Raw genomic sequence first — 14,733 nt, forward strand, 5'->3', positions numbered from 1 at the left:
TGTTCCTGCTCCTGGGCCTGGCTCTCTCCAGTCTCTGACCTTGCCTGGTTCTGTCCCTCTTGCTGTGCCCTCTGTTCCCCCAGGGCTCGCTGGCTGCTGCCCAGGACTGTGGCACTGGCACAGATCCAGTGCTCCAGACCCTCCTTTCTGTGCCCTTGGAGCTGCCTGGGCACAGCAGCCTTTTCCATCTGGAAGCTCCACATGGACAGGGAGTCCCCAGCTCCGTTCCCTGCACAACCTCCAGGAGCCCAGGGCTGCCATCTCAAGTCCCTGCTGGCACTGGGGGCTCCCAGGTGCCTCAGGCTGCTGTGACACCGCTGCACACGGGAGGGAAGAGGGGCAGGGGCTGTGCTGAAAGTCAGCTCCATGTGCTGCTGCTGCTGCTGCTGCTGCTGCTGCTGCTGCTGTGGGGTCATTTGTGCAGCCCTGGCCCAGAGTCAGAGATCAGATCCAGGCCCTGCTGCTGCTCCCTCAGGATCAGCCCCACTTTGGCTGTTGCTGTCAGGGCCAGCAGAAGCCCTGGCTGGAGCAGCAGGCGCTGACAGTGCCCCAAGCCCCGGGGCTGGAGGGGTCCCTGGGCTGGGGCTGGCAGGGAGCTGCCCCTTGTTCTCCCTCTGCCCCAAGCAAAGCTGGCCTGGGCACAAGTGGGGCAGCACAGCCAGCAGGGAGCCTGCCAGTCTCTTCCAGCCCTGTCTGCTCAGAGTTTGGGCCTTGGAGCCTCAGGTGGCCAAAGGCAGCTGCTGCTGGTCCCTCTGGGTGTGCCCGTGTTCGGCAGTGCTGCTCCATCAGTCTGTGCCCAGCAACGGGGAAAAGCCTCAGCCCTGCAGGGCCAGGAGCTGCCAGGCTCTGCCTGAGCAGCTCAGCCAGCAGGAAGGGAGCTGCTCTACATGGGAACCAGCAGCAAAAGACATTCCTTTTGTAGGACATGTTTTCTATTGAAAGGAAAAAATAGAAAAAGGAAAAAAAATCTTGATAAATTGGAAAAGACAAGAATCAAATCCAAGTGTTAGTGAAAAAATATAACATAATGATAGTGAAAAAAACAAAACATAAATGCAAGGTTACATTATGTAACTTTGCTTTAAGAAGTAAATGATCTTTTTAAAAAGAGAACTCAGTTATTTTCATTGTAAATATGCTGATGGCATGGATCCATCTTACTGACCTCAGCAGCCTTTTAAAAGATTTTGTTTCCAACACTGGTATTTGAAATTGTGCTCAAAACAATAGGAAATTGTTTTGTGCCCTTCCAGCTCCAAGCAGGACTGGGAATGGAAACTCTGTCAATCCCCAAATCCTTTAGAAGATGACCTTCCTCCTCACCCTGGTAATGAGCTGCACATTCCCTTTGAAACTGTCAGGGATTTCTTAGAGACACCAAGTCCCACTTTCGGCTTTTTGCTCTGGTTGGGAAGTGCAGAAGGGCAATTCTCCATCCCTCAGCTCCAGCCTGCACTGCCTCAGGAACACGGCCCACTCGCCAGCCTTGGCCCACTCCTGGCACTGCTAGAGGAGGAAGAAAGTGCAATTGCACAATTCCAGCCAATAAAGAAGGAAGAATGGGACAGACAAAACACCCTGTGCAGATCCAGGCGTTTAGATGGGACTGTGGAGAGTCTGGGTCCTTGCCAATTGGATGTGTGTCCCCAGCTGCAATCTCTGGGCCTGCAGGAGAGTCTCACTCACCTGCCAAAGCAGAAAGCTCAGGCGCTGTGCTCTGAACGGGCTCGTCTGATGCAAAGCTGTCAGAGCAATGTGAGGGCAGAGCCAGCCCAGCTGGGCCCAGGGCTGAGCCCAGCAGAGCCCTGGCAGAGCCCAGAGCAGCCTCAGCACCCACAGAGTCCGTCTGCAAGGAGAGAAAGCAGAAACTGCCTGTCAGCTGAGGGCTCCTGTCCCCTTGTGCCAAGGCCCGCGGTGCCCAGGCCATGCTGGCTGTGCCCAGAGCTGTGCCCAGAGCTGCCCATCTCTGCTGCCTTTGGGAGCAGAGCAGGAGGGCAGGACATGTGCCCAGCCTGCAGCCAGCCACAGCACATCCAGCCCTCAGCAGCTGCCCAGAGCAGGATGCTCCTGTGCTCGCTGCCATCTCCCAAAAGCTCTGATCCCACCCTGCCAAGCAGACAAGGACCCACCTCACGCCATCCACAGCTGGAAGAAAAGCTGCTCCCAAACCATGTCCTCAGCCTTCTCCAAGGGCACGGCCCATCCACGCCACAGCTGCTCCCAAGCACTTCCCATCCAGATTGGACCACCCGTAAGACTTCCTCTGGAAAAACAACACGTTATTGAAGAGAGATTAGAGGCAAAAAGGGAAAACAAGAAAAAAGAGAAAACTCTGTCAGGGCCTTGAGGAAGGCCCAACCCCTACATGCTAGGGAAAAACCCAGCCTTGGGGAGGGAAGCCCACACTTTCTCTCTTCCCCCCTGCACTGCCCCCCAAAATCACGGGGATCCCAAAGCAAACAAGGGCAGTGCAGCAGCCCAAGCCCTTCCTTGCCTGCACAGCAAAGCAGCTGTGCACAGCTTCTGGAGTCCCACCTCTGCTCCCACCATGGGGTTTGTTTGTGTCAGGCTGGCTGCCCCAGCCCCAGCCCAGGCCACGGTGTGTGCTGGGGGCTGTTGGCAGGGCCAGGAGCCCACTCCTATTTTGTACCCACCCCAGCCCATCCCCCCAGCCCTGCCAGAAAGCAGCTGGGCAGCCGACTGAAGAATGAGTTGCATCTGCCCCAGCAAAGGGGGAACCTTTGCTTCCCTGCCAGGCTGGGCAATGCCCAAATCTGGGAGCATTTCCCCAGCTCTGGACTCATCTGCAAATTCCCTGTGGACTTTGGCTTTGAAGAAGGTGCCAGAATCAAAGTCCATCACCTTCAGCCACCGGTGGCCAGGTTGAGGAAGAACTTATCATCCTTGATGTCATCCTTGCTGTCTCCAGCAGCAGCAGCAGCAACATCCCCACCTGGTACAGCTTCTCCAGGGGCTCCTTCTCCTTCCCTGCGGTGCGACCAGGCTCTCAGGGCTCTGCCCAGGGCCCCAGCTGTCAGGGAACCAGGACAAGCAAAACCAGCTTGGATGGTGGCCACCAGTGCTGGGCAGAGCAGCTCAGCTCCAGCACAAGGGCTGCGTGTTCCCATCCCATGACCCCTGGGCAGTGACACAGGCAGCACAAAAAGGTCTGGGCTCCTTTGCTTCTGATTGCCAAGGTGTGTGTGGAGCTGGAACTTACCAGGGCCCTGGATCAAAGTGTGCCTGGGACTCTCTCCCTTCTTCTATGGCAGAGGAATATCCTACACCCAAGGATCACAGAACAGGTCTTCTAATGTGGGTCTGTCCAAGAAGTGCACGGATAAACACCACCTGATCACATCTTTGCACTCTGGGGAGAGAAAGCAGAAACTTCTCAGCTAGAGAAGGCTCCTGTCTGCTTTGCCCCACTATTCCCATGCCCAGGCCATTCTGGATGCGCTCAGAGCTGGGCCTCAACTTTCCCATCAATTCCCTGTTCTGGAGGAGAGCAGGACATGTGCCACCTCCTCAGCAGCTGCCAGAGCGGGATGCTCACGAGCCCGCTGCTGGCTCCCAGCACTGGTATTCCCCCCGTGCCCAGAGAAGAGGATCCACCTTGAGAGAGCCCTTGTGGCAGTGAGAGCTGGCCCCAGCAGATGTTCCAGCCCGTCCTGAAAGGGTGCTCCCCGCAGACCATCTGGTGCAGCAGGATGCCCAGGGACCAGATCGTTGCTGCCTCGCCGTGGTACCAGCCATAGTGGTTCCATTCCGGGGGGCTGTATGATGGTGTTCCTATGGAATACAGATGGAGTTCAGCAGGGGGATGCTGCTGCTCCCACAGCCTGGCCCCAGCATCCCTGGGCGTGCAGGGGCTGCATCAGTGGCACACAGGGTGACCACTGCCCTCTCGCCAGCACCTGGGCCTTGTGCACAAACTCAGGGTTGCAAAAGAAGCCACTGGTATTGGAAGAAGGCAGCCCTGGCTAGGCCTGACCATGACATGCAAAGGGAAAACCCCTCCGTGCTGGGGAAAAAACATTCCCTTATCCTCCCTGCCTGCATTGCCCCTAAAATATTATGAAGCCAACGCAAACAGGGCAAGTGGAGCAGTCCAAGCCCTTCCTCTCGCCTGCACAACAAACTGGCTGGGGCACAGGTTCTGGCCACCCCTCTCTGCTACCCCCACCCACGGGGGTTTTGTCAGGCTGGCTGGCCCAGCCCAGCCCCCGTCCTGGGCAGAGCGGCTGGCAAAGGCTGCCAGCAGGGCTGGAAGATGGCTCCCCACCCAGCCCCCCTCTAAAGCAACTCAGCTGAACACTCCGTCCCCTGACTGGCAGCAAAAGGGAGAATCCCCGCTGCCACAGCCAGCTTGGCCTGGGAGATGCTGGGCCATGAGATGCCAGCACAAGGAGCACACCCCTGTGGAGGCTCACCTGCAAAGTGCGTGTAGGCTGTGTCTTGCAGGTAGGTGCCACAGCCAAAGTCAATCAGTTTGGCCTGCCCGGTGGCCAGGTCAACCAGGATGTTCGCTGGTTTGATGTCGCGGTGCAGGACCCCGCAGCTGGTGCAGTGCCGCACGGCCTCCAGCACCTGGCGGAACAGCTCCCGCGCCACCTCCTCAGACAGGAACCGCCGTGCCCGAATGAAATGCCGCAGGTCCTGACACCGCTCTGGCCGCTCCAGCACCATCACGATGTTGTTGGGGAGCTCGAGCCACTCCAGCAGCTGCACCACGCCGGGGAAGCCGGTGGACACCTTGTCCAGAAGCACGATCTCCAGCGGTGCGCTGGTGCCGTCGGGCTGCAGGAGGAGCACAATGCCCTCAGTGGGGGCCGATGCCGTGCCAGGCCTGGGGAAGCCCTCACCCAGTCCGGGATGCTCTGCGCCCTGCGCTGGCCCCACGCCCGCTCCCCCTCGAGCCGTCCTGGCGGCTTCCACCCTGCCGGACCTCGGCTCATCCCCGCCCGGCAGCCCCGGCTTCTGCCGCTGGCCCCGCTCACTCACCAGCTCGCCCCAGTGCCGGACGCGGTTCCGTGGCACCCTTTTGATGGCCACCTGCAAGCCAAGGGGAAGAGCGGGCTGAGCTCGCCGCCCGCCCTGCCCAGGCACAGCCCCATCCTCCTCCTCCTCCGCCCCCTCCTCCTGCGCCCGCCGCCGGCCCCGCCGCTCACCGGGGCGCCGTCCGAGAGCCGCGTGGCCGCGGAGACGCTGCCGAAGCCGCCGCGCCCCAGCAGCGAACCCAGCCGGTACCGCTCCTGCAGGGCCTCCTGCGCCTTCCCTGCGGGCGGGACGCGGCTGTCAGCGCTCGGCCCGGGGCCAGCAAGGGCCCCCGAGCGCCCCTCACCCACCCCGGGCCGGCCATCCCCGGGCGTTCGCTCTTGGGAACGCGACACGGGAGGCTCGGGGCCGGCGGCCGCGCTGCCGAGCGGCGGAGCTCGGGCCGGGGAAGCTGCAGCGGAGGCGGCGGGAGCGGCCGCGCCGCATGTGTCCTCCGCGGGCCCTGGGAGGAGCCGGGGCTGGGGTCGGGGATGGACCCTGCGTCGGGCCCGGCGTTGGGTCCGGGGCCGGGCTCGGGCTAGGCGGAGACAAAGGGCGGCGATGCCGCCCCAGCCCCAGGCACTGATGCCCGCCCAGCAGCGCCACCGCCAGTACGGCCAGAGCCGGGCGGAGGCGAGACCACGGCGGGACGCCCGGGGACGGGGATTGGGCAGCCCCGCTCTGGGCCGGCGGCGGGCCCAGGGCATGGCCCGGCCCGGCAAGGAGAGAGAAGGAGGCGGGGAGAGGAGAGGGACGCCGGGAAATGGGCCCCGAGGGAAGGGAGAGAAGGAGAAAGAAGAAGAGTGTTGAGGCTTCTCTGCTTTTGCTGCTGCCGTTGCTGCTGCCACCGCCGCCGCTGCTGCAACTGAAGCCCCGGGGCCGTTCGTCCCCGTGTCCGTTCCACGCTCACCCCACGAGCCCCACGGCCGAGCCCCGCGTGCCCCGGGAACAGCCCCTTCGTCTGTCCGAACACGGGATCTTTGCAGGGTTGAGCCCAGATGCAGAGCCCTGACTCTTGCAGGCTGGCAGAGCAATCCCCTCGCTTGCTGCTGGGCATTGTCCTTGCTGAGGGTCAAACACTGTCGGGGCACCTTCCCTTGGTGTAGGATTCTTACCTGACCCCAGCACTGCACTTCCATCTCCAGTGTTGCTTTCCAGTAAAAACAGGACAAGGAAAACTGTGTGTGGCTCATGGTATTTTAGAGTGTCTAAAACTCACTAAGTCACTGATCTTAGATTTGAGGTACATCTGGAGTTACTGGGATGGAGAAGTAGTGCAACATGGAAAAGGGGAGTGTAGAAATAAATAGAGGAAAACATCTTGGATTGTTTCTTTCATTTTCATTTCACTTCTGGAAAGCTGTTTCTTTTTTCAGGAATCTTCTCCTGTCTGCTCTTCTCATGAACCTCTTGTGGAGAACAAGGTCATGCTTCTGTCACAAGATTTGCCACCAGGAAATTATGTCACTGGTGCAATTTTCATTGTGACTGTTTGTGCTGGTTTAGGGCAAATTTTGAGAGGAAACCACCAAAAGGGGTCAGTCTAGAAAGCAAGTTCAAGCAGCCCCTCCCCCCGCTAGTTCAGGAAAACACTTCTCTGGAGAAAAGCGGAAAAAACCAGTTTATATATCAAGTAAAGTATTGACAAGCATGATAAATGAATAATATTAAATAAAACCTCGGACAGCTCTGAAGAGATGGCAAATTCAGTAAGTCCTTTTTGTGGGTTGTAGTTGGCTCACTCAGTCTCTTCTAAGTCCCTCTGGTGCTGGAATGCAGCGTCCCAGACTTCGGTGGGCCACAGGTGTGAGCTGCCGGTGTTTTTCTGGGTTTTCAGTCCAGAGCAGGTTTAAACAGTTCCAAAAAAAAGGAAAGTCACAGTCCAAGGAACTCCTCTGCCTAAGCTAGCCTAAAATCGCATTGCTAGACCTGGGCTGTGAAGGCACCAGGAAATTTCCAAATCTGGGCACTGGCAGTCCCAGCAAACACCAGATCTGGATGGTGCTGGAGCCAGAACGTGGAAATTTCCAAATTTTGTCTTTCTGTGCCAGCAAATCACTGGACTTGGGCTGTGCCAGCACCAGGAAGTTTTCAGATCTGGGCGCTGGCGCTGCCAGCAACACCAGATCTGGGTTGTGTCGTTGCCAGTGGCAGAAATCTGCTGGATTTGGGTTTTGCTGGCACTGGGAAATTTCCAAATCTGGGTACTGGTGCAGCAAACACAAGATGTGGGAGGTCCCAGAGCCAGTTTCAGGAAGTTGCCGGGTTTTGGATTTCTGTGCCAGCAAATTGCTGCACTTGGGCTGTGCCAGAATAGGGAAATTTCAAGATCTGGGCACTGGCAGTGCCATCAAACATCCCATTTCCAGCTCCAGGCTCCAGGAAGGACTGGATCTGGACCCTTTCCTTCTTTCTTTCCTTCCTTCCTTCCTGGAGTCCTGCTGGCAGCAAACACCAGATTGGGTGGTGCTGGCAAGGGGAAATTGCCAGGTTTCAGCTTTCTTTGCCAGCAAATTGCTGGACATGGGTGGTGCTGGAACAGGGAAATTTCCAGATCTGGGCACTGGTGGTGCCAGCAAACACCAGTGAAACCTTCTGGTCCTTGTCCAGACCCTTGACCAGTGGTTGCCCTGAGAACCGGCTCTGGACACTATAGAGAGAGAGACTGCTTTCATCTGGGTGCCTGGAAACAGAACTTTAATGAAGGCAAACACAACAAACAGGACGGTGTGCACAGTACAGACAGCGAAGCAGAAAAAAGCCTGGGTCCAGGGTCTAGCAGGGATATTTATACATTTATTTATGGGGAGGGGTTAAGGTGGGATCTGAGGGAAGGATCCAAGAGGAAGGAACGAGTAAGAATATTATAATTTTTGCAGTTAAAATATCCAATGGTAGCAAAGAGAACTCAGAACTTTCTAGTAACAGTCTGCATAACTGAACAAGAGGATTATGGGCAGGAGCTCCTGCTGACCCTAACTAAAGAGGGTTTTCCCACGGCCTTAAGCCGAGGTCTCCTCCTTCTTCTTCACCAACCCCAGCACACCAGATCTGGGCGGTGCTGGGTTTTGGCTTTTTTTTGCCAGAAAATTGCTGCATTTGGGTTGTGCTGGCACTGGGAAATTGCCAGATCTGGGCACTGGCAGTGCCAGCACACACCAGATCTGGGCGTGGACTGTGCCGCCACTGGGAAATTGCCAAATGTTACCTTTCTGTGCCAGCAAACTGCTGGAATTACGCTGTACAGGCATCTGAAATATTCCTGATTGGGACACTAGCAGTGTCAGCAAATATGAGATCGGGTTGCTGTAGGTACCAGGTATTTGCTTGGTTTTGGCTTTCTGCTCCAGCAAATTGCTGCACTTGGGCTGTGCTGGCACCCAGAAATTTCTGGATCTGGGCACTGGCAGAGCTGGGAAATCCCAGATCTGAGCAGTGGCAGTCCTGGCACCAGGAAATTGCTATGTTTTATCTTTCTTTTCCAAAAACTTGCTGCACTTGGGCTGTGCTGGAACCTGGAAATGTCCGGATCTGGGCACAGGCAGTGGCAGCCAACACGCGATCTGGGTGGTGCTGGTGGTAGCACCAGGAAGCTGCCAGGTTTTGGCTTTCTTTGCCAGAAAATTGCTGCATTTGGGTTGTTCCAGCACTGGGAAATTGCCAGATCTGGGCACTGGCGGTGCCAACTAACAGCAGATCTGGGTGGTGCCGGTGCTGACACCAGAAAATTGCCGGGTTTTGGCTTTCTGTGCCAGCAAACTGCTGGACTTGGGCTGTGCTGCCACTGGGAAACTGCTGGATCTGAGCACTGGCGGTGCCAACAAACACCAGATCTGGGCTGTGCCAGTCCCAGTAATGCTGGACATGAATTTGTAGAGAATTTTTAAGGTTTGACAGAAGGTTTATATAGTATGTATACAAGGAGGTTTACAAGAAGGTTTATATAGTACGTACAAGTACCAGGAATTCTGATTCCTGTGCCAGCACATTGCTGCAATTGGGCTGTGCCAGAATAGGGAAATATCCAGATCTGGGAACTGGCAGTGGCAGCAAACACCACATTTCAGGAAGGACTGGATCTGGACCCCTTCCTCTTTTCCTTCCTTCCTTCCTCCCTTCCTCCCTCCCACTCTACAGGCTGGAGACAGAGTGGCTGGACAGCAGCCAGGCAGAAAGGGACCTGCAGGGACTGGTGGACAGCAGGCTGGACATGAGCCAGCAGTGTGCCCAGGTGGCCAAGAAGGCCAATGGCTCCTGGCCTGGATCAGGAATGGTGTGGCCAGCAGGAGCAGGGCAGTGATTCTTCCCCTGTGCTCAGCACTGCTTGGGCAGCGCCTCGAGTGCTGTGTCCAGTTCTGGGCCCCTCAGTTTAGGAAGGACATAGAGGGGCTGGAGCGTGTCCAGAGAAGGGCAACAAGGCTGGGGAGAGGTCTGGAGCACAAGTCCTTTTCAGACTGGCTGAGGGAGCTGGGGTTGTTTATCCTGGAGAAGAGGAGGCTCAGGGGAGTCAAGGAGGTGTCAGGACACAGGTTGGACTTGATGATCTCCATGGCCTGTTCCAACCTTGCTGATTCTGGGATTCTCTGAAACCACCCTTGGAGCAGTTGCAGGATGAGCCCTGGGCCTCCTCTTCAGAAGCTCCAGCAGCCCAGGTCCCTCAGCTTCTCCTGCCAGGCCCAAAGCCCATCCTGTCAGTCTTGCAGAGCCTCTGCAGCTCCTCCTCCTTGCCCAGAACAGGGAGCCCCAGAGCCAGACACAGCAGCCCAGATGTGCCCCCCTGGCCTGTGGTGCCTCTGGCAAGGGAGCAGCAGGAGGCACTGCAGGAGCCTGAAGACAATTCCTGCAGCACTTGTAGGATGATCCTGCTCCCCAAGGGACGTTCCCATGGTGCCAAGGCAGGAACTGCAATGGGGAGTGGGGCCAGAGAGGGAAGGGCAAACAGGGATGGGCTGTTTGCAGGGATGGGAACAGGGGTGGGCAAGAGGAAGAAATTTGTAGCAGGAAGAGTAAAGAGAGCAAAGGGGAAGCCAAGGAAATGCTCAGGGCAGTTTGGGGGTGGCTGCCAGGCAGCCCTGGCTCTGAGCAACAGCGTCTGCAGTGGGACAGGAAACCCTCAGCTGATGGGAACAAACTTTCTGGCTGACTGCAGAAGCCAGGACAAAGCTGAGGGGTTTCCCTGGTGTCCCCCAGCCCTTGCTGGCCCCAGGGGCTGATGGCATTTGTGCTCCCTCAGGTTCATGTCCCCACACCAACAGCATGGGGGTGCTCCCCCTGCTCTGTGCAATGCAAACAGGGGCTCCTGAGCCAGTGCTGCCGTGTCTGTGCCTGCAAAGATGGGGCACCTGTGTGAGCTGGGGGAGAGGCCAGGGCTGCAGAGGGGGGATGTTGTTGGCAGCTCCATGAGGACGCTCTGGGACGCTGCCCTGGGCTGTCCAGCGCACTGGGGATGGATCAGCCCCTGCTCTGCTGCTCCTTCCCATCTCCCCCAGGGCCCTTGCAGAGCACCAGCCATGCTGTTTGCCCCCAGCCTGCCCATGGCCACACTGTGGCTGCTCACAGGGGTTTTCTGTGCTGAGCATTGGCCTGGCTGTGTTCTTGAGAGAGCCTGGGCAAGGAGCCTGGAGCCCCCAGGGCCTGGCCTGAGGCATCAGCACTGCCCCAGCAGTGCCCATGGCCTATCCCTGCTGCAGCCCTGGCACTGCCACCCCCAGGGCTGTGCCTGGCCCCGAGAGCACTCAGGCCCTACAGCAACACCAGGGCCACCAGGGCAGCAGGGCAGGGCCACGGGAGCAGCAATGGCAACACCAAGTGCTGCTGCTGCTGGGCACAGCTGCTGGGCCAGCACTGACCTGCCCTAGCTCTGCACACAGACATTGCTGCTGCAGCTCCAGAGAAGGCACCTAAAGGGCATTGAAATGAACAGGGCAGGAGATTTTCCTCCTTTTAATGCCTTTAATAAAGTGATCAGCTCAAAGTGGGGTTTTAGCAGTTCTGGAGATTTCTGCCACAGCTCCCAGCAGTGACTCAGACGAGGAGGATTTGCAGCTCCATCCTCTAGGGGCCAAAGCCAGGAGTCCTGTCCTCGCAAGGGCAGTGGGGGTGTACCCAGGTTGCTCCATTTGGGTTATCAGTCCAGGGGGTCCTGGGTCCGACTGGAATCATTTTTAATTGGGGCGAGGAGTGACCGAGGTTTTCAAGCATCTCTGCCGGCTCCGGACCTCGGCCTTGATATTCAGACACCACCCTGATTTCTCAATTCTGCTTTGGCTCGTCTTTTTTGGGTTATTTTCCAGGATTTGGTGAAGGTCCCGTCCCAGTGCAGTCTGGGTTTTGAGATAAATTTGCATGTCTCCTGAGATGCAAATTTCTCCCTCTCCCCACCGTCCAAGGGGAGGTTGTCATCCTCCTGGCAACAGGCTAGGGTGGTTCTGAAAAACAAGAATTCTCTACAATAGAGAGTTAAACGGCGGTACTTAAGGATACTCAAGGGGTGATTCCAACATTTCACTAACAAAGAACTCTTGGCCAGCGATCAATTCCTAGCTCAACTGAAAACTCCTCTGCAGCCCCTTCTCTTAAAAAAAAAAAAGGTAACTTTTTGTTTTGTTGTTCATAACAGGCATCTCTGCAGAAAACTTTACTGGGAAATCCTTTATTTCCTTTAAAGCCACAGAGAACGCCTCCATTCATTGACACAGCCTGTGTCCACAGGGAAGGTGGAGAAAAAATGAGAAATGGCACAAACAATGACATTTCTTTGTGGACAATATTAAAGGTAAAACACATAAAAAGAACCTCCAAAATGAAACCAACAAGAAATATAAAAGATTACTTTTATTACAAGTGATTTGCAGAAACTGGCCAGCAGTTTAATGTTTCCAAAACCATTCAGTCATCAGTGTGCACACTGCAGCCTTGAGCTCCTGGTTCCTCAGGCTGTAGATGAGGGGGTTCAGGGCTGGAGGCACAACCGAGTACAGAACTGACAGGGGCAGATCCAGGGATGGGGAGGAGTTAGATGGGGGCTTCAGGTGGGCAAATATGGCAGTGCTAACTAACATCGAGACCACAGCCAGGTGAGGGAGGCAGGTGGAAAAGGCTTTGTGCCGTCCCTGCTCAGAGGGGATCCTCAGCACAGCCCTGAAGATCTGCGCATAGGAGAAAACAATGAACACAAAACAACCGAGTCCTAAACAGACACTAACAGCAAGAAGCCAAAGTTCCCTGGTGTTGGAGTGTGAGCAGGAGAGTTTGAGGATCTGTGGGATTTCACAAAAGAACTCACCCAGGACATTGCCATGGCACAGGGGCAGGGAAAATGTATTGGCTGTGTGCAGCAGTGAATAGAGAAAGCCACTGTCCCAGGCAGCTGCTGCCATGTGGGCACAAGCTCTGCTGCCCAGGAGGGTCCCGTAGTGCAGGGGTTTGCAGATGGACACGTAGCGGTCGTAGCACATGATGGTCAGGAGGAAAAACTCTACTGAAAAAAAAAAAATGAAACAAAAGAGCTGTGTAGCACATCCTTTGTAGGAGATGGTCCTGGTGTCCCACAGGGAATTGTGCATGGCTTTGGGGACAGTGGTGCAGATGGAGCCCAGGTCGCTGAGGGCCAGGTTGAGCAGGAAGAAGAACATGGGCGTGTGCAGGTGGTGGCCGCAGGCTACGGCGCTGATGATGAGGCCGTTGCCCAGGAGGGCAGCCAGGGAGATGGCCAGCAAGAGGCAGAAGTGCAGGAGCTGCAGCTGCCGCGTGTCTGCCAATGCCAGCAGGAGGAAGTGGCTGATGGAGCTGCTGTTGGCCATTTGCTGGTGCTGTACATGGGGACCTGTTTACAGAAAAAGGACAATAGGGGAGATACCTGTAACCAAAATCAAAGCCATTTCCCATAGGCCCTCCTCTGTAACACACACAGACGTGCTTCTGTGTTTAAGAGTTCTGAGGTTTTTATTTTAAGCTCCCCTTATATCTTCCCTGGGTTTCTTGGGTATCAGAAACCCTCATCATTTCCTGCCTTCAGGGAAACAGAGTGAGTGCTGTGAGGCCAAGTGGTGAGTGGAGATGGTCTGTCATTCTGACCTGTTCAGAGTTTCTCTGGGCTTTAACCTCTCTCACGTGGAGGGTGATCACCTTCCCCGACTTCCCCTAAAATGCCACCAGGTACTGCTGAGAGCAGATGGATCCCCCACAGCCCAGCTCCACATTTGTAGCCAAGGACTCACATTGCTCATTTCACCAACCCCACAGCATTTCCAGTGTCACAACACCTCTGCCTTTCCCCACCAATCTTATAACTCAGAGATGACCTAGGACAGATTTGTACTCTGGATTGAAGCTCCCGGCTTGGACTGAAATCTCAGGGAGACTTCCAAGTGTCCTTATGATGGCATTGGATGAAGGGAGATGCAGCTCCTTCCCTGGCTGCACTGACAGCATTGCTCAGAGCCAGGCACTGGGGACAGCGTCACCCTGAGCCAGCTGTGCCCCCTGCCAGAGCTCCCAGGGCCGGGCAGCTGCTCCCAGCCCTGTGCTCTGCAGAGGGAACTGGGCCCGGGGCTGCAGAGCTGCCCCAAGGCTCTGCTGCAGCTCTGCCTGCACAGGAGGGGCTGCACACCTTGGAGCCCCAGCCCTGAGGGCAGAGGCTTGGCTGGGGGGACAGGAGGGAGGGGGCTTGTTCAGAGGGAGGGGCTGCACTGCAGGGGATCCTGTGGAGATCTCTAAACTCTCCCTGCCACAACATTTCTGGGTTTTGTTTTCTCTCACTGCCTGATCTTCTCTCTGCTTCCTGGAGATTTTCCTCCTGCAGGTGTTTCCCTGTGCCTGATCTCTCCCTGCCAGCACTCACAGACCCCAAATCTCTGTGCACTCTCCTTGGCCCTACAGAACCCTGCCTGTTTGCAGGGCACTGGCTGGGGGCAGGTTCTGTTTGCAGCTTGGAGAAAGGACAGCTCAGACTGAGCCTGATGGCTCCAGCAAAGGTGATGCTGGTGCTGTCCAAGGGCAGAGTGTCTGAAAACACATTAGGGATCTCCTGTGAACCTATGGATCCCTAAAAGTAACACCTCAGATCTCTCTGGCTGTTGTCAAAATTCATCATTATTACTTCCTAATGAACATTTCATATTTATTCCTTCTCGCTGCAATTCCCTAATATTATGAAACTGAATATAAAGCCTTACAAAATTTCCTCTTTTTTATCAAAATCCTTGTCTTGGAAATATTCTATGACTGACCAGAACCCCTCAGATTGCCAGAGCTTCATGAGCATTTCACCTCCCCTGCACGAGAAATAACCGAGAGTTGTACTCACAGAGTCTGTAGGCATGGGGATGTTCCAGCTTTAGGAGATGGCTCCAGGAGCTGCAGCTGCATTGTCCTGCAGCCAGAGGTTCCTGTGCCAAGGGCTGGCAGTGATTGTGCCCCAGGCACTTCTCAGCACCTTCCCAGCCCTGACTGATTGAAGCTCTCTCTGCCTCTGTGATGTGCCTGGGGTGGCTGCAGGCAGTGCCCCAGCCCTGCTGGGCTGGCAGAAGAGCTGCTTATCAAGAGAAATGTGCTTTTGAAGCTCTTCTTGGTTACCAGGAGCTGCCTCTGTGCCAGGAGCCCAGCCCAGCTCAGCAGCACAGACACAGCAAAGGACTTTAATGGATCTCTCAGGGCTTTGTGCTCAGGCCCTGAACATCAGTCCCTGAGAGGGAG

The 14,733-nt window shown here is 56.2% G+C and overlaps 2 protein-coding genes across 2 annotated transcripts; both read right to left on the bottom strand.

Annotated features, from left to right (window-relative positions):
• Nucleotides 1-3,281: 3,281 nt before the first annotated feature.
• On the bottom strand, nt 3,282-5,744 carry LOC132334732 (serine/threonine-protein kinase pim-1-like). Its single transcript, XM_059860836.1, has 5 exons — nt 5,172-5,744; nt 5,005-5,055; nt 4,434-4,800; nt 3,616-3,792; nt 3,282-3,370 (listed from the first exon to the last, which is right to left on the bottom strand). The coding sequence occupies exons 1-5, from the start codon at nt 5,742-5,744 to the stop codon at nt 3,282-3,284; spliced, it is 1,257 nt and encodes a 418-aa protein (XP_059716819.1).
• Nucleotides 5,745-11,906: 6,162 nt separating this feature from the next.
• Nucleotides 11,907-12,839, bottom strand: LOC132334999 (olfactory receptor 14C36-like). The gene has a single exon (XM_059861120.1). It carries the CDS (start codon nt 12,837-12,839, stop codon nt 11,907-11,909), a length of 933 nt encoding a protein of 310 aa, XP_059717103.1.
• Between the last annotated feature and the right edge of the window lie 1,894 nt (nt 12,840-14,733).

Source organism: Haemorhous mexicanus, chromosome 16 (assembly GCF_027477595.1).
Source record: "Haemorhous mexicanus isolate bHaeMex1 chromosome 16, bHaeMex1.pri, whole genome shotgun sequence".
Classification (NCBI taxonomy): domain Eukaryota; kingdom Metazoa; phylum Chordata; class Aves; order Passeriformes; family Fringillidae; genus Haemorhous; species Haemorhous mexicanus.

What these genes read in the sequence shown, in the direction of transcription:
- LOC132334732 (XM_059860836.1), bottom strand. Translation starts at nt 5,744, where the DNA reads ATGCCCTGGGCCCGCCGCCGGCCCAGAGCGGGGCTGCCCAATCCCCGT. An exon ending in AGCCTACACGCACTTTGCAG is followed by an intron (nt 3,793 to 4,433) that starts GTGAGCCTCCAC and finishes TGTATTCCATAG; the next exon opens with GAACACCATCATACAGCCCC. An exon ending in GCCACAAGGGCTCTCTCAAG is followed by an intron (nt 3,371 to 3,615) that starts GTGGATCCTCTT and finishes TTCTCTCCCCAG; the next exon opens with AGTGCAAAGATGTGATCAGG.
- LOC132334999 (XM_059861120.1), bottom strand. Translation starts at nt 12,839, where the DNA reads ATGGCCAACAGCAGCTCCATCAGCCACTTCCTCCTGCTGGCATTGGCA.